Source organism: Talaromyces amestolkiae (genome assembly GCF_001896365.1).
Source record: "Talaromyces amestolkiae strain CIB chromosome Unknown scaffold15.1, whole genome shotgun sequence".
NCBI classification, from domain to species: Eukaryota; Fungi; Ascomycota; class Eurotiomycetes; order Eurotiales; family Trichocomaceae; genus Talaromyces; species Talaromyces amestolkiae.
In genome coordinates this window covers 403,599-426,499 of record NW_024468051.1, presented here as the reverse complement: position 1 = coordinate 426,499, position 22,901 = coordinate 403,599, and the positions used below count along the sequence as shown (strand labels likewise).

Here is a 22,901-nt window from a genome sequence, read left to right as displayed (position 1 = left end):
CACAAGTACAAATCAACCGGGTCGTACAACATTATATTAACATAAGCAGACAGCTGGGAAATGATGTTTCTCAATTGATCGCATAATCTTTACTCCGGGCCCGGACGGATATCACGTGATCCCCACCTATATCTCTCCCGCACAATTTCCGCTACAGGCTTTTTTCTCTTTTCTCTTTTTTCTCACATCAAAAAAGCTAACAGAATCAGCCACGACCATCGTTCCGTCTTTTCTCCCACAGCGATGTGTTGCCATGACTCTTCTAGAGTCAGTGATTCTGGAGAGAAATACTCCTCGATAGGAAGTTTCCTTTCCGTTGAGTCCTCTTCAGTGAGGGCGATGGATGGGGAATGCTGATGACGGGATACATGCATTCATTTGCATCACCAAGTTTTGTATTGAAGTCAAACAAGTATGGGGTAGCTTTTGGGTGGCTTAAATAGTTCATTCGTCTCCTAGTAAGCTCCTATTGTAGTATGATATTGGCTGGCTCATTGCTATTCGTAGTTGCGATTCCTTCGAAAGGCGTCCAGCCGGGGCCATCGCAGCGCGTCCCTGAATGCCAATGTCAAAACATCCCAGTTCTGTGCAATGGGCAATGTCAGAAAATTCTGTCCCGATCGGCCAATCATGGCTTGGGCTTGAATGAACAATTTGAATTAAAATTGTTGTGTGTACTACGGCGCATTGAGCCAGGACTTCAACCGGAATGTTATGTCCATTCCGACTTCCTCAAAGGACGACCCCTGGCGTTCAATTGCCAAGTTATTACCCTCGTTCCATTCAGAAACGTGGGTTCTGTCGACTTGCATTAACTGTAAAGCAGATGTCGGCCATTCTTCATTGCATTCTCTATGATCTTAAGCGCACCATCCAGATTCATTCTTGTTGTGATGCTCCGCGCCGGGATACATTCCTCACTTCAGATGGAAAATCCACGATGACTTTGCAAGTAGATAAAGCTACCAGTACTCGCAATAGAACGACGTTTCTCTTTGAATTGTTTGGTCAGCGACAGCGTTGACGACAATCGGTAAGTTGTCATTCGTAGATTTTGTTTTTGTTCCATTTGTCCTTCATTTGAATCAGTCACTCATTATTTTGTTACCGTGCCTCTTGATCCCCCTGCGATACAACCAAAGCGATGAAGACCGTCTACACTGCCATTCCCTTGGCCCTGTTGGCTGCCGTCGCTCAGGCTGAGTCCCAAGCTCTCGGCGCCAAACAGTCTCGTGATGTTACCAGTCACGAGGATCATGGTCATGACAACGGTGGTCATGATTTCCTAGGCGACAACAGTGAGAAGGGTGATTTCCTCGGCGATACTTATGACCACGACTTCCTCGGTAGTGGCTTCAACGAGCCTCACAAGCATGTTCAAGGCGGACATGGTGAGCCATCTGCTGGAGGCGAAGGTGACGATGACCTGGCTCCTGGATTCGTTTCTTCGTCGACCGACTCTCCATTCGGCGGACCACATAACTTCAATGAACAGTCTGGCCCAGATGTCTTTACTGGAGACAACGAAATTGACGACGGCATCAACAACGACAACATCGTCATCACCCCGGTCACCAGCTTCCAACAAGCCCAGGCTCAGGAGCAGGACGTTAATGTCGTGCCCCCTCCCGGTCCTCCACATGGTGGTCCTGGACCTGTTGAGCACCAGCCCGAGCAGCTCCCTCCCCAACAGCACTCGGAGCCTAAGCAAGCCCCTCCCGAGGAACAGCATGACGCACCCGCTCCTCCTGCTTACAAGCCTGAGCCTCAGCCTAAAGTAGTGACCCCTGAGCCGACTCCAACTTCTTATACACCTGCTCATGCTCCTGCTTCCGATCCTACTCCTGCTCCAGTCTACGAGCCAACCCCCGAGAGATCTGAGGGAGAACCCCCGTGCCCTGAAGGCGAGGATGGTAGCGAGCCTGTGCCTCGGCCACATGGTGCTGACGCCTATGCACCGCCTGTTGCTGCTAAGGGAGACGCCAAGCCCTACCCTGAGGGGAACCACCCTGAAGCCTACCGCGAGGGTCATCCCGAAAGCTACCATCCAGCTCCGGGAAACCCTTTCCAGCCGCCGCAGCCACCTCAACCTCCACATGTTCAGCCTCCCTTCCCTTTCCCACGCCCCGGCCACTCTGATGATGATGACGATGATGACTACTCTTTGCCAATTCCTCACCTTGGTCCTCACCCAGGCCCTGGTGGTGAAGAAGGACCTGGCAGCTACTCTGCTCCTGGACCTCATACCAGTCCTGCTGGTCCTTCTGCTGATCACGGCAGCTACCCTGCTCCCGAGCCCGAGAAAGGTCATGACAGCTATCCTGCACCTGTCTCCTACCCTGGTACTCAATCCGGGCCAGGTTCCAATAGCTACCCAGCTCCTCAACCCGGGCCAGGACAAGACAGCTATCCTGCTCCTCAACCTGGCTCAGGTCACGACAGCCACACTGCTCCTGCAACTGGGCCAGGTCACGACAGCTACCCKGCTCCTCAACCTGGGTCAGGTCACGACAGCTACACTGCTCCTCCAACTGGGCCAGGTCACGACAGCTACACTGCTCCTCAACCTGGGTCAGGTCACGATAGTTATCCTGCTCCTCAACCTGGGCCAGGTTCCAATAGCTACCCTGCTCCTCCAACTGGTTCAGGTCATGACAGCTACCCTGCTCCTCCAACTGGATCAGGTCATGACAGCTACCCTGCTCCTCCAACTGGATCAGGTCATGACAGCTACCCTGCTCCTCCAACTGGTCCAGGTCACGACAGCTACCCTGCTCCTCCAACTGGTTCAGGTCATGACAGCTACCCTGCTCCTCCAATTGGGTCAGGATCCAATAGCTATTCTGCTCCTCAATCCGGGTCAGGTTCTGATAGCTACCCTGCTCCTCCTACTGGGCCAGGATCCAATAGCTACCCTGCTCCTCAAACTGGATCAGGTCATGACAGCTACCCTGCGCCTGTTTCCTACCCTGCGCCGGGTGACAAAGATGAGCATGGTACCTACCCACAGCCGCCCTCACCTGGGTCTTACCCTCAACCAGATCACGATGGCTCTGGTAGCTACGACGCACCACACCCTGCTCCTGGTGGCTACACTCCCCCTGCTCCTCAGACCTACCGCGAACCTACCCCTGGTCAGCCCGAGACCAAGCCAGTGCCTGGGTCTGATACAAGCAAGCCTTACTCTCCGGGCCATGAATACAGCAAGCCTCCCACCCAGCCATATGTGCCTCAGGTAACTCCTTACCATTCCTCCTCGGCCAAAGTTCAGCCATCTCATGCTCCATCTTCGAGTCGTCATGCGTCTTATGGGTACTCTTCTCACTCTCACGCTGCATCTCACACCACAACATCTTGCACTTGGACCAGCACCACTCACAAGACTGATGCTCCCAGCCCCACTGCCCCCAAACCCGCCTCTCCGTCCACTTATACCGGTGGTGCTGGTATCGTTGGTGTTCCCGGAGGCTTCGGTATGGCCGTCATTGGTGCTCTGGCCTTCCTTTTGTGAGCACGCCTTCATCAAGTATGGGACTAAAGGGTCTTCTCTCGTTCAACTACAGTTTTGATTGTTGTCCCGGGGCCGGATCCGGCACGCAGATGACTCCGTCATCTATCCGCTCGTTAATGCCAAAATTTACGACCTACAGAGCTTCCTACCTCAGTCTTTCATTCATTTTGTTGACGTACCGGCAACCCTTTTTTTCTCAATTCCCGGAAACATTACTGATCAGCTAGTTGTTCATGTCTTGTGCACCTGCTCAGTCCCCATAATGTCTACTACCTGAGCGTGATTATACTCATGTGCCATACACTATTTGTCTTCTTTATTATTTTTTGCTATATAATACACGTTTCATTGTCTTTCGTACGAGTTCCATATTGTAGAACGATTCAATAGACTTTCTAGATGGACTATGCATGTCATTTGCCTGCTAAGTTGACTAGTTTCTATCGCCACTCTATCTCATAGCTTTCGTACGTGTACTAAGATCTTGTATGGCACAGGCTTGACCATCATTGAACGTACATCTCACCAGCCAAGTGGCTTACCTCGAGGTCAACTAAACGCTCTCGGCAGAGTTCACTCACACGTCTAAAACAGAATAACCTTGTTGGAACCTTAGAAGCATAACCGCCGGGGCCCTTTCTCATGCCTTAACTATGACTTTCTAGTCAATCATCTGGATAGCAAAGGTAGGGTAGATCAAAACAACAACCAAAACTATTGGTAGCGATTGTACAGAGGAAAGCATGCAAACTCGTACGCGCCGTTCCATAAACATGGTATCCTAAAATAGAGTCATAAGGTGAGCGAATATATTGATACTCGACACTATACAGGAATATCAGCCATCAGTACAAGATACCGAAAGGTATGCAGTGAAAGTGAAAGTAATCAGGTACTGTAACAGACGATACCAGTAAAACTAACCTGTCTAATGCATACAAGTATTTACATAACACATATCAAGTCAAGACGACGATGTGAGATGACGCTGTGTTGGGATGGCACCAAGGTATGAACAAGGTCAACATGCAGGAGGAATGGCTGGGCTGTTTCTGAAAATAGTATCAATGGATCAATCAGTATGGATAGTATCGAATGACAATTGAGAAACGAAGTTTGAGAGGGAAGGAATAGAGTCATTAGACTCGTTGGTAGTAGACTAAAGGTGAGAAAGAGGTAATACTAACCGTTGTCAAGGGTTGTCATTCAATTGCCTAGTGTCATGCATGGCAAGTAAGCTTGGAGATCTTCTATATATATCTCATGGACAAACAATGTTGACGAATAGGAACCAGTGAAAGAGGATCAGAACAAGAGATGAAGAGGAAGAAGTAGGAAGCACATGTGAAGTAGAAGGACAATGCGAAGGGAAGGAGAGAAACCAGGTAGATGATTGAGCGAATGTTGAATGAAGGAGCTTGTAGGCATGCATCTATTCCATGCAGGTACCAGAGTGGAGATCCTAAGGTACGATATTAGCTCAAGCCATGAACAAAAATAGAAAACATTAAGTAGACATCAGAGCATGAGAGTAGATTATTGGATGAGGAACAAGAGATAGAAATGGGAAGATGGCCTTGATTACCATAGAGGATGGCTTCATGACTTCAAGTCATGATGTAGCCGCTTGCGACGTAAGATAAGTGGAGTCAGAGGCATGGGATGAACAGAGAAACAATGAGGTTGGATGAATGTAATTGAGGGCGTAGAAAATAGAAGTGCATGAAGGAAATTGTTAATTTTAGAACAGTCAATGTAAAAAGCAATCTATCACAAGTAAAGCGTGGAATAGTTAAGAGGATTTGAAAGCTGTTTCTCGGGAGGGGATCTATTCTTAGAAATGGCCGGTCGGGTCTCCACACTCTTACGCTTCGGATACCCAGGATGCCGAGTTAGGGCTTCTTGACTCTTATTGATTCAGCCAATCTGGGTGCAAGATTCAAGCAATGAACACTTAAGCGCTTGCTGACCGGTTTGAAGCATATTTAGCACATACATATTCTCTCAGGCTCATCAAAAACGATGGAATGGCTTTACTTACACGATCATGGTCTCCATTTCTGTTTCGATTGTTTACTTTCTGTAATCACATTTAGGTAATCTATTGTAGGCTTTGTAAGTACCTGTAATTCGTATAAACTCGTTCTACTAATGGAATTTTTCACGGTCTTGGAAGCCCCGCGTCTCGCAATCGATTTTGGAGGTGGCCTGTCTGTAGGTCGGTGTCAAGGATACAGCACATGCATACATACACGGGATGTTACAATGCAGGCTGCTTCCAATATTAGCATCTTCAGGAAAAATTGGTCGATCGATTTTTTCGCACAGTGGGTCTCCATGCAAGACTACCTACCTACGTGAGAAATTACCAGCGACCCCATGTCCATAATCATGGTGTGACTGACCAATAGAATGAGGTAGGCCTGCAGTGGTTGATCACATCCTTTAATTTTTGATGCTTGACTTATCTTAATGGATATTCCGTTTTGGTAGGTGATATCTGTCCCTCTGAGTTCCCAAATTTCTTATCTTGCACTGCAGGCTAGTATTACGTATTTATCTACGTACTTGTAACGGAACCCTGCGTACACGCTGCACAGACTACAACGACTCGCAATGTCAGAACGATGAGTCTTAACGTCGCTTACAAGTCATGTAAATCTGCTCCATCATTATTTTCTACGACTCAGCATCACTACCGTCACCTGATTCCCTAATGGTGGGAAGACCAGAGTCAAGGTTCATTGGTGTCATTCACGGCGCTTGCATCCATCCTACTCTTTGTTTCCATATTAGGGCAAGGATACAAATCCGCTATTGGTCATGCTCCAAAAATAGTCCGTCGAAACGATCCCGTATTCAGCCTAGTGATCAAATTAGTTAGGACAAATTGAAATGTCGGACATGGTTTCTAATAGTGTGTGTATCCTATATAGCGGCCAGGCCTTCCGAAACCGGCTAGAAGCCGACGAGAGTCGTGAAATGTGCACTAGCCACATAACCCCCGCATAGGGTTGTTGATGGATAGCCTATCAGGTGGTGATTGACTCAAGGTTTGTTGACGAGGTCGTGAGACGCATGACACTAGTTCAATCTAGGGAAAGCGCCAGCGCTTAAGCTACGATCAAGACTGGGCTGACATTTTAGTGCAGGTGGGGCTAAAATGGAGCCATAATTTGCGGACCGCTACCCCTCTCCCGGTACCCTTTCCATTTTTCTTCCTCTTCGTCCCGTGTGTTACGGGCCAATCACAGGCCCATAACACAAAACATCTCAAATCGCAATCATAGTTCGATCAGTACAGCTGGCCAGGTTACGTTGGCCAAAACCCGGTAAGCAGTAGCATTTTTTGTAGTCCTTTACGAGGTATGTACGTGGAAATCCGTGAAGAATCTTCTTGAGCATCTAACTTGGATAGGGTAGGGTATCGGTACGTCTCCCCCCGTTATTGAGCATGCATATGCAAAGCAGGGGAGACTACCTTCCTGTCTGACAGTTTCATCAATTTTAGGCTGCATACTCTTAAAAAATGACAGGGATGTCTGGATTCTGCAGAAATTTTCTCCCCAAAAACTGATGCTACTGATCGACTTAGCTTGGTTTATGGGCTCCGAATGATGAAGAAGTATACGTAGAGTAGCACGTGTCGTTTCGTACGTCATTTAAGCTTTGAAATTACTGTCTTTCAGTTCGAGTACAGAGGCAACATCTTTACGCACGAAGGTTTCTTCCTATTATTATTTTATCATCGATTATGAGGGGATATACCCATATGACGGATACGACACTACAAGTATCGTATAAATTACCACCCAATACAACGATGTATCAATGTCAGCCCGTGGGTCTCAACGACGTCGCCATAACCATGAACTCGGTCTGAAATTGTTAGTATACACAGCCTCCTTCACAAGCGGACTCATATTTGGCTCCCAAAACTTTGTATCCCTTTCTCTCATTGCTTCCTCAGTTAGTTCAGTTAGTACGTACCCAGCATGATGGTTGGGCTAGCTGAAGTTAAACTGTCATGATCGCGCTCATACGTTGGTTAGATGTTTAGGGTAGAATTGGTCGAACTTTGAAATCCATACTTACTATGTGGCGTTCTCGCGCGGGAATGGAGCGAGTCCTACTTGATTCCAGTGCTTTGAACGTCAATGGGACGAAAGTTACTAAGGTCAGTGTTGTCAAATGACGGGGTCTGTTCTCCGCTAGAGAGGGTATCCGAATTTGTATTCCGCCCCGTTGTCTTTCATATTTGTTGTTGGATCATGAGTCGTACAATGCACTCTGACATAGGAGCGGGAGAACGTGACAGTAAAAAGTAATTGATATGAGTTTTTGCGCATCTAGATTGAGTCATTGTCATTGAGGCGTAAGGCGTCTTGGGCGCTTCTGTAGAGGTCCGGTACTTGTTGGAATAGAGGGTATCAGACTTGTCCCTTGTACCGAAAGGGTCAAGCTCGATTTTTACACGTGTCGACATAACAGAACGACCTAGTCTCATTCCTCTAATTGGCTATTTCCTAACGTTGTACGAATCATGGACATGGAGGCTGATCTCGCTTGGATCATATTGATTGGTTTCTCTACCGTTGGGACTAATAGAAAGAGACGGCAGGTCTCATCGCCTACTCGCTAGGCGAGATGCTAAAAGTCTGGATCCACGGCTTGCCGTATAATTGCAATGTATCAGTAACATGGAAAGAGTCATGAATAAGTAATAAACCAGTTTTTAGTTCAACAGATGATTATAGGCATGCTAAACCAGATTGCGCCCCCACACCGTCCTCTCGACCCAAAAGTGAACATAGGAAAGAAAAAAAAAAACACCCAGCGAAACCGAGCCCAACACTGCTGACTGTCCGAATGAATCCCCAATATTGCTTTCAGATGAGTACCATGATTGATGAATTTCCCTGCACAACTCCGCGCCTCAAAGACAGAAGGTAAACCAAGTAAAATAATATTTATCGTAAGGTCATAAGCCCGCAAAAAGATTCAGAAGAAGAATAGCGCACAGTCAAAACTTATTGCGTGCATTGAGATCTTGAAATTCCGTAGTGAAAGGTATCAAGATTGTGACGATGTGCTGGTTCTTCTTCGCTTGCCTTTCGGTGGGGGATCCAATGGCGTCCTTTTATATGTGACTGTACGAGTTACCACCTGCCGTACACTAACGGGCTTGACCGTGGCGCTTCGAGACCCCTCCAAGTAGCGAAGCTTCCAATCCGAAGGTGAAAAAGGAGAGTATGCAGTTGAAGCGCTCAGCGGTGAATCAGTTGTCGGCGACAGTGCTTTCCCACATGCTTTGGCAGTCGATATCCGCAACCGTTTCCTCCCGCTGCTGAAAGATCTGGCAGAGACAGGTGGTGCATATGGAGAATCGGGTGAGATCGTTGCTGACTTTACAAAGTCACCGCCATTGGGAAATGAGACACTTGTTGCCGTTGACGGTTGTGAAATCGATGTGGTCAATTTTTCAAATGGAAATTTTGAAAAGCTCACAGCTGGACTGATAGGACTGTTAAAGACGGGCGTGAGCGCTTTGAGAAACTCGGTGTAGGCAAGTGGAGGAGTGATGGGCGTGGTCAAAGAATTCTCGGTTTTTATATCCGATCGCGAATAGAGGGATTCATTGTGTAATTCGGAGGGGAAGGTGGCAGTTTTTGGAGTTTTGAGAGGATGCAAGACTGGCTTCGAAGGCGCCATAACTTCGTACACGTATCGATGAATATTCCGAAAGGTAAAGTCGATGATGCAATCAATGAGGACTAGTGACCCGATGTTGTGAAGTTCGATAAGGAAGGTCGAGGTGCGATTGAAAGTTTGTTGAAGGACTGGTAGGGACAAGAAGAGAAAAAAGAAGTAATGGGCCACAATAAAAGAAGAATACAAGCGCAGATGAGGTCAAGGCAAGTGAGGATGAAGAACAGAAATATAGAAGGCGGAGCCGTATCCAAATAAGTCACAAGGGGGCTTGTCCAACCAGAGTGGGCTGACTTGGATGATCGTTCCGCCCGAAGGTTTGGGAGATCGTTGTATGTAATGACCGAAACCGTAATGAAAACCGTATCGCGTTGGTAAGATACAAGGCGGTAATGATACAGAGCTGTTTTGTAAAAAGAGTTAGTGAGCGGGTCCCAAAGCGGACTAGTGCGGAAATCAATGTCTTCCGCCCGTCTGAACAAACCACATACAAAAAACCAGGATGTCAGGACGGACTGATTGCTACCAGAGCTAAAATAGCAGTCGCCCCGGCGATTGAGTCGGTGTTAGCAGTGAAAATTAACTCTGACTGCAAATTGACTCTGCTTGTCGTGAGCCAGCAATTCGATGGGTGAATAGAATCCGACCAGCGGAGGTAGGGAAATAAATGAAAGCGAACCCGACGTCTTGAATCACTCACACACAACTGACTGAAGAACAGAACAGACCTCTCGCCGTGGGAACCCCGAGTCTCGTATATATATGGCAAGGTCTGCTCCCATAACCGCCCACAGAAACATTCATCAATCTGTTGCGCGCAATCTGAAGCAAGCCCCAAACACTCCTCAGTGTGTGAGTCGCCAGTTCTGCCTGGTTTGGTGTTTCAGGTGGGTGGAGCCTCCTGAAAGGAGGTGTTATCCGCTTGCTCTGGTTGGTCCGCGCGGCTCTAAACAGGTTCAGCGATCCGCCGCGCTCTCTGTTACAAAGCAGTTATAAGCAGAATGATTGGCTTTTTTAGATCAAATGTGTCTTCAAGAATAGTGGTTGTTTACTCCTGATCCATAGGGAGAATCAGAGTTAATGCGATTACATTGATCGCTGTTAAAACCTTATTGCTGTTGATCTTGACAAGCGTTCCCGAGCAGACTCGTGATCTCCACATTCGGAAGTTTCTCAATTGGGAAATTTTGACACCAGTCACTGAGTATAAAGTCGAAGCATATTGATGCTGTTTCGAGGTCATATGTGCTTTCTAGAGTAGATGCACTGAAAAGATCTTTGCTCCGTCATCTAGTTACTGTCTTGCAATTTACATGGCTGACAGCGACTTCTCCTGGAAGCCGCCGAGTATGGCTCAGCGCTTATGTCAGAAGACGAATACTTGATCAGAGGAACTATATTCTCCATCGAACCAATCAGAAATGATTATTTCACAATTATAGACACTCTTCTTGGCCCCACGTAGTTCATCGTAGCGCGGGAATATTTCATCTCCCCAGATATTAAAGGGTACATGAATGGCATCTACTGCGTGGCATCCAATCGTCGTCTTCATCAAAATAAAGATGTGACGTAGCCGCTGGCACTCTCGTCTTCGATCCTAACCAATAAGGTTCACGCACAAGCTTTATGTTTGAATACCTGAGAATTGCACAACAAATCTTATAGAGACCTATATGATCAACTCTGAATCCTGAATGGCCTTCATGTTGAAGAATCCTGAAGATAGATCCCACCTTTACGTCTACCACAAGTCCGGATTGTACCTAAATGTGGATACAGGGGTTGGCTAGAGCAGGTCAGATATTTCTTGTGGTAGCCCAGAGCCAATGGTCCAACAGAAGAGGTAAAACATGAGGAATGGTTCTATAGCAGCTTGTACAAACAACGTCAAATGTCTGTAAAGGTTATGAATGGATATGACACATTTGGTTGACGCTGTTGCCCAGGTAGAGGTGTCTCGGCTCTGATATTTAGTCGCAGCAAATGGGATCAACGACGAGCATAGTTGATGAATGAGTTCCGTGTTTTCATCCCTAACCGCCCAGCTTGTAACGGAAAGGGGACGTCTGGAAAGCAGAAAGATTACAATCAGACCAATGAGGTAGTGGACGAAGGCATTGCGAGGCTTCGGCTGCCTCAATAGATGTGATGGTTTCGGTTCTTATTATGATTTTAGCTATAAACATCCAATCGCGTATCAAGTCCATGATCGCGCCGTGACATCCATGGATGGACAAGTTGAGACGTTCGGAAGTTATCTTGTGCCGTTTCTCGAATCCTGTCCACATCTTTGAAAGCACGCTACACAGATTATCCGTATGCCCTCCTCAAGTTCGAGATTGAAGCAAGCCATGATGGAGCATAGATAAGTAGGAAGGCTTGAGCTATTAGACGACTAGACAAAGTCACGACAAAAGGATTCTACCACAACTGGTAGGATTAGAGAGGCGAATATTAGTATATATCTGGTATACCAAGCTATCAACGGTGTTATTCCATTATTCTGGCCTGAGGTCGTGTTTGCTAGATGATTGTCGCAACAACCAATGAGAAGCGCGAATCGATTACCTAGGGTGTGATTGACTTGCATTCGAGTGTTGCTAAATTTAGACGTGCTGATCGGCCGCAGCGACCACGCGGTCTGATTCGATCATCCGCGTCGACCACAATTCGACCAGCTGTCAATCACTGGCTCTCTACCTCATAAGGTAATGTTCGCGGCGCAGTCATCACTACTACTAGTAGCCTAGCAGCATTTCTTTGAGGGGTTCGTTCGAAGTCCCGTGATCTCCCCTCCCCTACAATGAAGTCTGAGAGAGCTTCCCCAACGCTACCTGTGTCCGTGCAGTGTGTGCAAGCTGTCGATAACGAGCCTCCACCCCGCTGAGTACCCAGCTGAAACCTAGGCTAAGAATAACATCGCCATGCTCGGAACTTCGACTCAGTCCTTTTCGAACGAAAGTAGCTTCTCGGCTTGGGCCACCACCCCTCCCCTCTCCGCTACTAATAGCCTCTCTATCACAGCCTTTGCTCGCTTTGAATTTGAGGCTGGCAAAGGCAATGACGGGACAAAGATATTGATGGTAGAATGGGAGGATGATGATTTTAGCCCATCGCCACAAGGTTCATGGCATGTCTCATGGGAAGGCAAAATATCTGTTCTMCCTGCCGATGAACAGACGAACGAGAGAACGCGACGCTTCTACTTTTTATTGCCACCGGGTGTTACTGTCCCTCCTGTCGTGAATCTTAGTTACGTGCCACAACCGAATTCAGCGTCGACAGTTAAACAACCGGATTCAGTCAATATAAATCCGTTACCCGCGATATTCCCACCTGAGTTAGGCGCTACCGCACGCACAGCAGGAAAGAAGGGTGTCTTACATACGAAATGGGCAAAGAAAAGATTGCAAGCACTCGATAAGGAGATCAGAGAGGAATCCCTGATCAATGTTGAGGGAGTCGCGTTGCAGATGGCAATACAAGAGAAGGAATGGATAGAGGCAAACTTTGGTGTGTTAGGGCCGCTATCTGCGATTGATGTCTCTTCAACAGCCTCACCTGGCCCGTCTTCCGCATCTCTACCACCATTGACGCCACTTACTCCAACCGCGGGTAGTAGACTCGGTGAGAAACTTAGAGGATTGAAATTGGACACTAGCGACAAGGAAGCTGGAAAGAGAACAGAAGGTGAGCAAGCTACTTCGGATACTCCAACAGGACATAGGTAAACTTACGTTTTTAGACGATGAAGCTCCTCAACGAGATGGACAGGCCCATCCCTTGTCTCCCCAATCCCCTGATATAGCCGTGTCTTCATTCAGTTCTTTTCACGGCGCTGCCTTGGACAACGCCACAGATGCCAGACGTATAGTGGCTTACCATCCTCCGTCATATATTCAGCAGGCACAAAACAACAGCAGCGAGATTAGCGATATCGGCCTCATGGATCCCTTAACTCGCTCTGCAACTTCAGACTCGGCCGACGACTTATTCGCAAAAGCTTTGAGTCCGCGTACACCGGATCTGCCACGTAGTCCTTTTTCCTTCTCACCAACTGAGGTTACTGCTGGCGAATAAACTCTTACTCTACTTTCATATTGTAGAAAGCAAATTCTTTCTGTTGGTTCTTACATGCAGCTCGCATTTTGTGCAATTTAGCCTGTCATATACCATCGTCACGTCTAATGGCCACCGTTCCTTTTTTCTTTCATGGATACATACCGTTGCTATCATTCCTTCACTTTTTATCACGGCGTTTGTCAAAGCACGATCCACCTTGGAAGCTATCATCATCGCTATTAGGTACTTTTTTTAGTCTGGATTACAGGCATAGTCTGGAGAGGTACAATGTCATAAAAGCCACGTTTGAAAATTCTGCAATTGATCTAAACAAACAGTGATTTATCAATACTGAGATTCAGCCATATCATGGTAATCCTCGTAATCAACACCATAGCACTGCTTCTTGATCGCCTCCACTAGTCCGCGATCTTCCCCGGCAAGCTTATAGAGGTATTGCTCCATAATGCTGATATTATCTTCCCATGTTTCTGTTTCCCGCGTCCATTTAGTGATCTCGTCGGCTCTTTTCTTGATCTTGGAAATACCGTTGTCTTCGAAAACAGTCTTTTGTGCTTGCAATTGCTCGGTTCCGGTAGATAGCTCAGCCTTCCGCTCCATGAGAGTCCGTCTCTCTATCTCAATGTCCATAGGATCACGAGCCCCTTCCTCTTCCTTGGCAGCAGCCTGCTTCTTTTGTAGCTCATCTTCAAGTTGCTCGACGGATCTGGTAAGGCGATTCAATTCTCGCATCAATCCCTCCTGTGCATTTTCACGCTCGCGCTTTTCGTCACTAGAAAAACTCCAGTACCAGTTGTTGCTACCAATCTTCTCCATGCGTATCTTATTATCATTCGATAGTCCAGTGATAAAATCCTTGACCTGAATGCCGTTGATACTAGCAACAGAAGGCAACATCTTCTCCAAGTCTTTGAGTGTATGGCAAGTACAAGTCGAGCGTATGTGATCGAGTATCATTTTCTGCTTCACCTCAGGCGAAACTGCCTTAATTCGAGGAGGCTGTATCCATTTGTCAGTAAGCCTTCAATCTTGACGAGTAAAATATAGACTTACCATTTCCTTCGAGAAGCGACGCAGAGTAGATAGACTGTAGACCCGGCAGGAAGGATTCTTTGTTTGCAGAATGCAGTCGTAGTATGGCACAAGTAGTGACTGATAAAGGTTGAAAGATGGATGATTGTTTCTAATGAGGTCGTTTCGCGGCAGGAGACAAACTGGGAAGGAGCGACCCACGAGCCATAGAGGGCAAGTGACTCAACACATGACAATTTTGGTCACAAAAACCCTCCAAGTCTCCATTCTCCTTACTCTGTCAACAATCTCGTGGTCTTCAGTCATCGCTGATCACCACTACATCCGCACTGTGCTCTGTTTGGACGGCCGTCGACCGCGCAGCTGATTTATCAAGACGACGTTTTTTGTTCTTCGCTCTCTTTCGAGAAGAACTAGATTCCTCTTCAGTCCCCGACATATTTTTGGATGTGCCTCTGCTCATTATTGAAGCCGACCGCTTTCTGCTTGTCTTTCCGGTGTGAGCGCTACTACTGATACTAACGTCGCTAGCATAGTGACCAGAATCATAGTCATCACTATCCTCGCGTTCCACCAAGACCATGTCGCCAGTCTCTCCTAGCAATTCGCTTCCCAGCTCTTCCAACAGGACCCCCATTGCAATTAGAGCAGATCCATTCATACTAGAGAAATGCTCCGTTCGACGACTGTCAGTTGTGTTCGCATAGAAATGACCCGCATAGGACTGAATAGCTTCGATGATCTCGGATTCAGGAAGAGGGACATCATCCAGGGTTTCCTCGTTACACCAATCTCCCAAATTGTCATCACCTTGCAAGCGGGACAGTATGTCATTTGATGGTCGAACAGCACGGGTAGAGGAGACATTACGCCTCCATCGAGACGTATACGAGTGGAAGGTGGATCCTTGACGATTTAATCTGCCTGATATCATTAGCGAGTTATTTCAGCCTCATCTTCGACGTGACAATTTACCAGCAACAGCATCATACACAGTCAGACGCTTTTTGCGCCGTGAGCTTGCCAATTCTTCATCGATGCTATCCTCGATTGATTCACTTCCTGAAAGATCTCTGGTTTCGCTTGGTTTCATCTGACTAGAGGAGGGTGGCATGGTGACATGGCAGCAAGTCAGTATTACAGCCTTTGAGAAGTTTCCCCCGACGCATCTCACAAATATGAACCGGTTCTTATCGATAAAGCGCGATTGCGATAAGAATGCGCAATAACGGCGATCCGGATTTACTTTTACCCGATACCGTGTTCGCTTACAACTCGGATGATATCATCACTAAGATACATTAACAGATGTCAAGTCTAGTATACATACATCTGATGTATGAATTCCTTTCTGCTGAACAGGGCCCACGGGTCCATAGAAACTCGGCAGTTCTACATAGCACAGACTTCTCGTCTGATACAGTCCCTTGAGCCATCACCAGGAATCCAGTTTAGAAGCATCAAAGGTGCTCACGAAAACGAGCATTCTACATCGCAAACACACGATGAGATTTTGGCCCACAAAGCGGGTGTAAATGTCCTTGCAATTGACAGGCATTATGGACGATAGTAGGCGATAACTTCCAGATGTCATCGAGTATTATATGTACCTGACTGACTGACTTATTTCATGTTAGTCTGGTGTCAGGTGGCGCTGATCCTTCCATTCGTTTGTGGGATCTTGACGACAGGGGCTCAGAGCTTCAGTATATTTACGATACCAAGGCTTCACTGAATAGGTAGGACCATTTTTGGCTATTCTTCGAATCTGCTAACTCTCCGAAGAACCCGACATGCGCTTGCTCACACCCATTCGCTGACATCAATATCCATTTACCCATTTGATCCGACGCCATCCACTATTCTCACAACATCTCGCGATAACACATTGAAGTTATCAGCCATCGGAAATGCTGAAATTACTCCCGCGCACACCTTCGATCTTCATGCAACACCGTATTGCCATTCGCTTTCGTCGCATTCAGCTTCAACACTTTTAATTGCAGCCGGAACGTCCGAAAGGACCATCCGTCTTCTCGACTTGCGGAGCGGATTGGCAACGCATACACTTCTCGGTCATGACTCGGCTGTATTGTCTTTGGACTGGGCTCCTCACCGGCCGTATATTCTTGCATCGGCGTCAACAGATAACCGAGCTATTATATTCGATATTCGCAAAGCAGGTACAAGCTCCGCCATTGGGTCCTTAGATATGGATAATACAGCGGGAGTGTCTGCACATAGCGAGACTTCGGGCTCTGTCGCAAAACATCACGCTTTCACTCGTCATGGGCGTGCCCATAATGGCGCCTTGACCGGAATCAGATGGACCTCAAACGGTAATCATTTGATTACTGCTGGCCAAGATTCACGTCTTCGGGTGTGGGATGCAACAACGGGTGCTAATACACTTGTACATTTCGGTCCTCGACTTCGAAATAGCGCGTCCACACATCTTGCTGAAAGAGTCCCGCTCATATTGCCGAGTAGTCTCATTGAGGCCGGACATGAGATTCTACTATGGCCGAACTTCAACGATCAAGAGGACCGTGGTGAAATCTTAATGTTTGAGATACGAGACGGGACATTCATTAAGACACTGAAAGTTCCGGGACTCATGTCAGCTACTCGCCAACAACGTATAGGCAAATCAAGTGCGTTGAGCGCTGGAAGGATCAATGACTTAGCTTGGCGAGGCAATGGAGGATCTGGAGAAGGTTTGGAATTGTTTTCGGCTCATGGCGATGGTACTATCAGAACGTGGGTGTCTCGTGTACCCGAGGACGAACCAGACATTGCAGGCAACGCCGAATTAGACACGAGGAAACGCAAACGAGATATTCTCGAGGAAATTTACGAAGGCCTCACCGGCCCTTCTGTGACTTTTACGTGAAAATGATATTACATATCATGGCTTAGCAGTCGAGACTGTCATTTGGCATTTCAAGCAATAAAATAATATATATACACCTCAGAAACTTTCTATAATAATACACGCCATTCGAAATACCCTAGCTCCGTGCAGCAAATATCTAAGCCCTCTGCTCGGGCTCGGCAACAGCTTGAGCTCCTTCAGGATCGTCGCCAACCAACTTATCGAACGCGCCGCGGTTCTTCACGGCATGCTTGAATGTACGGTCATGACCCTTGGCGCCAGGATCATTGGCTTGGTAGTGTAAATTTTTGGTCTCAATTTCTGCCGGTAGAGAATCACCAGTCCCGGTCATAACTTCACCAGTCTGGCCTACATCGCGAGCGCTTCGTGGCATATCAGTGGCGTTGTCGGCGGCAGAAGCCATATTGGGCTGGGCAAGTCCATCGTAGCTGAAGCGATGGTCCTCTCCTTGCTGATCTAGGCGTGCCTTTGATGGGATGGTATTTTGAAGACCGGCATCATTAGGCATCGTGGTTCCAGTAGGAGCCATCTCTGAAAGGATGCCACCGCGGTGAGAGTCGTTGCCAGACATTTTTGTTGAGGACTGATGGATAACGCGGATAGGAGAAGTGGTGCTTGACTATGTTGAATTGTGTAATGGATTAAGTTTTGTGGGCTTTGGAAAGATTGAAGATGCTTGACTCCCACTGCGCCGCTGGTTCTTATATCATGGGGCGTGTCAACCCTGACATCAGACATGATGGTAATATGACATCACATGACCTATTCTTAAAGAAAATGATCATTAACGATTTCTGATCAAATAAGTCGAGACATTGAGATAAACCGTAAATGTGTTGGTGATTTCTATGATCATTGGTCCCGATGATATTTACGGGGCCGGGTGCGGTTGTAGAGGCGGCCTAGGTAGTTGATCACGAGCAACTTTTAAAGCCACCTAGGGACCAGATAGTACTCGGGGAAGAAAAGAAAGATATATTCGATATTATCACATGAAATCGAATCTGTATCTGTGTAAACATGACACAAACAAAAAATGGATGTGACTCCTGTTCTGATGCAATAAAACACAATGCCAATGCCCATGTCTATAGAAAAGGGCTAATTTTGATCGCCTTTTAAAATGTTCAACGCCAACAACCTAAATATCGAGCCAAATGTCAACAGCAGTGGTATCGTCGCAATACAAAAAATGTGTTCATCCGCGAAAAGCAAATAGCAGAGATCGATTTCGTTATATGCAGTAGACACTGACTTAACGCTGATAAGAAGGAAGAGACTCATCGGTCTCTGGATGTAAATTGCTAAGCTCATCCTCTTCTTCTAATATCGGCGCTGTAGGTGTCATATGGGGTCCTGAAGTCATGACGCGGTCGACATGTTGAGTGGACGATGGAGCGCTGGCTTCCTCCATCAATCGGCGCCTTTCAAGCTCATGTTTATCGTCCGTATGCTCATAGTTCGGGATATCAGGTAAATGGCTGTGACTTGGACCAGGTACGACAGTATCAACGGAAATCGTAGATGATGGGACTATATTCACATGACCGCTGTCGGAAAAAGTGTGATGACCAAACGTATGGTCGTCCTCAGAAATATCAGGCGCCGTGGGTGTAGAACCTGCGTTATGGGGCCCACTACTTGATTCCCCAGGTGGCCGACTAGGTAGTAACATCGCTTCAGCTCGCTGCAGTCGCGATTTTTCATCCTCTGGTTCTTGCGTGCCGAGCCCATTTCTGAGTTCTTCGGGCGGACCGCAGTGTTGATCCTGCGAAGGGGGATGATCAGGCCAATATGATCCTTCTTCTTCATAGTCATAATATCCGTCTTCTGCATAATAGTCGCCTTCATCGTAGTGCTCTTCCCCATTCACATCCCCGTCAGTATATTCAATATCGTGATCGACGTCCTGGGCAGCCGGTTGTAGTGTATTAGTAGCATCGGCGGTGACTGATAAGGATTCATCTATATTTTGCTGCAGCTTCCGACTGGAATCCCTCGTTCCAACAACAACCTCAAACATCATAGCTACGACGCCCTTTTCACGGCGAATAGGGTCGGTATCTAAGATATTAGTGGACCAGTTTGATGTTGCTGGGCCACCGATCTGTTGACCGGAAGTAGTGATGACATGGCCACCAGGGGAGAAATTAGCACCAGAAGTCCCCATGTTCAACCAAGGTAGAAATCGGTCTTGAGCAGTCAACTTTCCACGAAGATCGATGACTGCCTCAACATAATATCTAAAGCTAATCATTGCTCCTGGTACGCGAGTGATAGTGGGGAATGCATCCTCTGGAATACGGATTGAAGTTTTGACCGTCGCGGTCATTGTGATAGGGTCGATGATAACGGGGGCAAATGTCTGAAAAAGGTCCTTGCGGAATACGCTGTTGCTCCTGCTCGTTCCAAGAGAAAGACCACTTAGTCCCGTTCTTGACTTTGGTATGAAGTCCTCATATACTTTTTTGCCTTCGGCGTCAGAAGGCCCAAGGGGTATGGCGGGGKGTATGTCAATGCGACCTTGTCGATATAGAGTAATGATAATACCATGAGGACTTCGAATTTGACGATTGTGATTAATCATAATTCGTACTGGAATAGTGTCGCCGGGTAACGCTCCCGACCTTTGTAGCTCGGCAGTAGCGGTAATAGTTTTCTCTGCTAAAGATGTCGATATACTTCGCGCTTCGCTGCTTCGTATGCTGGCTGTTCTTTGAGGATCGTGAACGATCCGAAAACTTTGACTACTTGTGCTTCGACGACTGGAGCCACTTATTTCACTAGGCGCAGGGCTTAAAGGAGGCAAGATCTCCTGCACTCCAAGCGTCGAGGAAGCCAGGTCCTGCGTCTGCTCGCCAACCGAGCCCTTTTGCTTTATTCGAACCTTGGACTTTTTTGAAACTGGCTCTAACGATACAACTCGGGGCTTCGGCGCAGGGAATTGTGCAATGTCAATGTCTTCCAGAACGGTGATTCGACGATGACAGGAAATGGTAGGACTGATGGTGATTGGGCGGGTCAATGTCGCTGTAATAGTGTATGAAATGGTCCCACGTTCAAACTAAACACCAAGACTGTCAGATGGAAAGATCAGCTGCTTGCAATGGGATAGGCTTTCATACATTGAGGCTGCTTGGGAGCTTGTATGGAGGAAGCTGCAATTCAAATTTGAACTTATAAATGCCTTCCTTGAGGCGTCCGTCTCCGCAAAGAACCAACTCATCTTCGAACAAGGTTGCGAGACCATTTCCCATATACTCTCCAGTCCTTCTTCCACGGCCAGGACCCACAAACCCGATATCTGGACCTATCTCCCCAGGAGCAACAGTCGCCTTGAAAACTTTCACATAGCCGTGTAGACAAACGACAAGGTGGGTTATCCGGACCGGCTTGACGACCGTAAGGACTACAGTGCCCTTAATAACATCACCGGGGAAATATGCCCTCCAAGGGTCGTCTGGCTGAACATAGAATTCGGAAATATTTCTTTTCCGATTATGGAAGCGCGTCGCCAATTTAGTCACCCACCCGTTCCGTGGTGATGGAGGGTCTGCACCGGACAAGGGTTCGGCGGTCATGACCCTCGGCAGTAATCCATACAATGAATGTATTTATATCGTTCGCACGTCGTGTTACTATATCACTCGCGCCGGAGTGATCGTTTCTTCAGGAAGGCATCCAGCGGTGGACGCGGTCGCAAGACTTATAAACTTTTGAGTTGGAGTATCGTTCAACGAATTTTAGGCTTCATCCAGTGTTCGCGAATGTATCTTGTGAGGAGACAAAAGACACGATGAGAGGGGCGGCATGCAGCGGAGCGGAGTCGGGCGACGACGCGAAACGGAGGATGAGAGATTTCAGCGTTGTCTTCAGGGATTCATGATCTTGACGCGGCGACGATTGGGTGTGAGAAACGGCTGGTAGGAAGCTGATTCGCGCGCGATGTATCAGACTGTTTATTTGCGAATGAGGGTTGTGTCTGAAGGACGTAGGACTGGGACGAAGTGGCCTCGTGAATAGCCAAGACCCAAGCTGTGAATGGGGCGGGGAATGCTGAGGGACACGCGGCAAGGTCCTGTTGAGTTAGACCACCGTAGTCAACGAAGGAATGGTGACAATAGTAGATGGGACTATATAGTGCTATGCTGCTCAAGAAGGGAAAAGCCTCTTGCGAAGGTTATGAAGAGGGGAAGTCGAAGAGAGAACGAGCGTGTGCCAGAAGGGAAAGAGTGATGGAGCAGAGATGGATCAGGCAGGTGAACAAAGCGGCAAGCACCGACCGCCCGGGAGAGTGGCAGATCAAGCTTTTTGGCGGGCCTTGGACTCCCCAATGATCTCTCGCTGCCTCCTGAGATGTCCGTCTTGGCCACCGCAAACTGTGTTGGCTACTCTAATTACGGGTCTACTAGCTGGCGATTAGTTACTCCGATCAGGCGCGTGAGCAAGTCTTTTGCGGTTTCGATGTGTTGACAGAGTCGATATGGTCAGATTGATCACTTCGATTCGGGATACCTTGTTACGACCGATCAGGATCTGACGGTCTGCAACTTATTTAAATCCTCCGAGAAAGGATAATAGATTAGATATTCTCTGATAACGGACAGCCTTTCTGACAGAGAATCATTCGATATCTTTGCCCCCCACTGGTTCTCAATGAGACCCGAGGTAAATGACTCAGGTGTTTTGAGTTAGACACTTCAAGCCACATCCACCATGAATAACCCGTGTTGGCAATCTGTCGCGTTTTGTGGCATCATATTCGCAGACGGCAGACGTACGTGAGATACGTACACAGTAGGAATTAGGCAGGTGTCGACGTCTCTCAATACGTTTCAACCTCTTTGACGGGCAACAAGGCGTGATTAGCGCGATGCCGCGTCATCTACTCCACCAATGTGTTAGAAGGGCTTCTAATTCTCAGAAATGATACAACCGTTGGCAACCGATATAGCATTGACCAAATCCGTTTTCGGATGACCTCTTTGTGTGTGTCCGCTTCCTGGTCGTTTCTTTAGCGTCCCGAGATGTCGCTCCAAATCTGTCAAATGCACAATTGTTGGACGCTGCAATTTCCGGGCTCGATGACATCTGCATGGATATCGTTGAAATACGAGACATAAGGCTGATACCGAAACCGCAATCTTGAAACTCGAAGAATAGCCGAGCCATCGAAAAAATCATGAAGAATGGTCACACATTAGCCATATAAGCTAGTTAGAAGCTCAATTTGCTTGCAGGTATCTGCTTGAGATACTTGCAATCCGTGTACGAAGCTCACAACACCACAAGATGTGAACGGCAAACACTTCATCACAATCTGATCGCTGATGTCTGCCTGCATTGCAGCGAATAGCTACAAATTCTTGATGAACTGTGTACAAGTGCCTCCCAGCGAATATCCGTAGCACGCGATAACTGTATCTCAGGGGAAAGGACACTCATCGTTTGCAAGTTGACTAAGCGAATACTACCACTCTATCTCGTGGCCTCAGGCATCCGCAGCGAATGCGGCTTAGCGCCGGCTTGTCATATATAAATGATAATATGTGATTGGCCGGTGATATCTCTGGCGCCTTATCTGACTCTTGGCTCTTCCAGCTCGCTACAGCTCCACAGTAGAACAACCCCCGTCAATATCTCTGAAACCCATTGCGCCATTACTTC

The 22,901-nt window shown here is 47.4% G+C and overlaps 6 protein-coding genes across 6 annotated transcripts; 3 read left to right on the top strand and 3 right to left on the bottom strand.

The window, feature by feature from the left end:
• Positions 1–1,144: 1,144 nt before the first annotated feature.
• On the top strand, positions 1,145–3,511 carry BHQ10_007377 (uncharacterized protein; the record flags this gene model as incomplete). The annotated part of the gene is made up of 3 exons (XM_040880065.1): positions 1,145–2,201; positions 2,251–3,056; positions 3,113–3,511. The coding sequence occupies 3 exons, from the start codon at positions 1,145–1,147 to the stop codon at positions 3,509–3,511; spliced, it is 2,262 nt and encodes a 753-aa protein (XP_040735880.1).
• An 8,636-nt stretch (positions 3,512–12,147) lies between these two features.
• Positions 12,148–13,303, top strand: BHQ10_007376 (uncharacterized protein; the record flags this gene model as incomplete). Its single annotated transcript, XM_040880064.1, has 2 exons — positions 12,148–12,913; positions 12,969–13,303. 2 exons carry the CDS (start codon positions 12,148–12,150, stop codon positions 13,301–13,303), a joined length of 1,101 nt encoding a protein of 366 aa, XP_040735879.1.
• A 327-nt stretch (positions 13,304–13,630) lies between these two features.
• BHQ10_007375 (uncharacterized protein) lies at positions 13,631–15,452 on the bottom strand (the record flags this gene model as incomplete). The annotated part of the gene is made up of 4 exons (XM_040880063.1): positions 13,631–14,305; positions 14,360–14,458; positions 14,862–15,262; positions 15,314–15,452. The coding sequence occupies 4 exons, from the start codon at positions 15,450–15,452 to the stop codon at positions 13,631–13,633; spliced, it is 1,314 nt and encodes a 437-aa protein (XP_040735878.1).
• A 225-nt stretch (positions 15,453–15,677) lies between these two features.
• On the top strand, positions 15,678–17,231 carry BHQ10_007374 (uncharacterized protein; the record flags this gene model as incomplete). Its single annotated transcript, XM_040880062.1, has 3 exons — positions 15,678–15,907; positions 15,976–16,077; positions 16,124–17,231. 3 exons carry the CDS (start codon positions 15,678–15,680, stop codon positions 17,229–17,231), a joined length of 1,440 nt encoding a protein of 479 aa, XP_040735877.1.
• A 139-nt stretch (positions 17,232–17,370) lies between these two features.
• On the bottom strand, positions 17,371–17,805 carry BHQ10_007373 (uncharacterized protein; the record flags this gene model as incomplete). The annotated part of the gene is made up of 1 exon (XM_040880061.1): positions 17,371–17,805. One exon carries the CDS (start codon positions 17,803–17,805, stop codon positions 17,371–17,373), a length of 435 nt encoding a protein of 144 aa, XP_040735876.1.
• Positions 17,806–18,489: 684 nt separating this feature from the next.
• Positions 18,490–19,566, bottom strand: BHQ10_007372 (uncharacterized protein; the record flags this gene model as incomplete). The annotated part of the gene is made up of 1 exon (XM_040880060.1): positions 18,490–19,566. One exon carries the CDS (start codon positions 19,564–19,566, stop codon positions 18,490–18,492), a length of 1,077 nt encoding a protein of 358 aa, XP_040735875.1.
• Between the last annotated feature and the right edge of the window lie 3,335 nt (positions 19,567–22,901).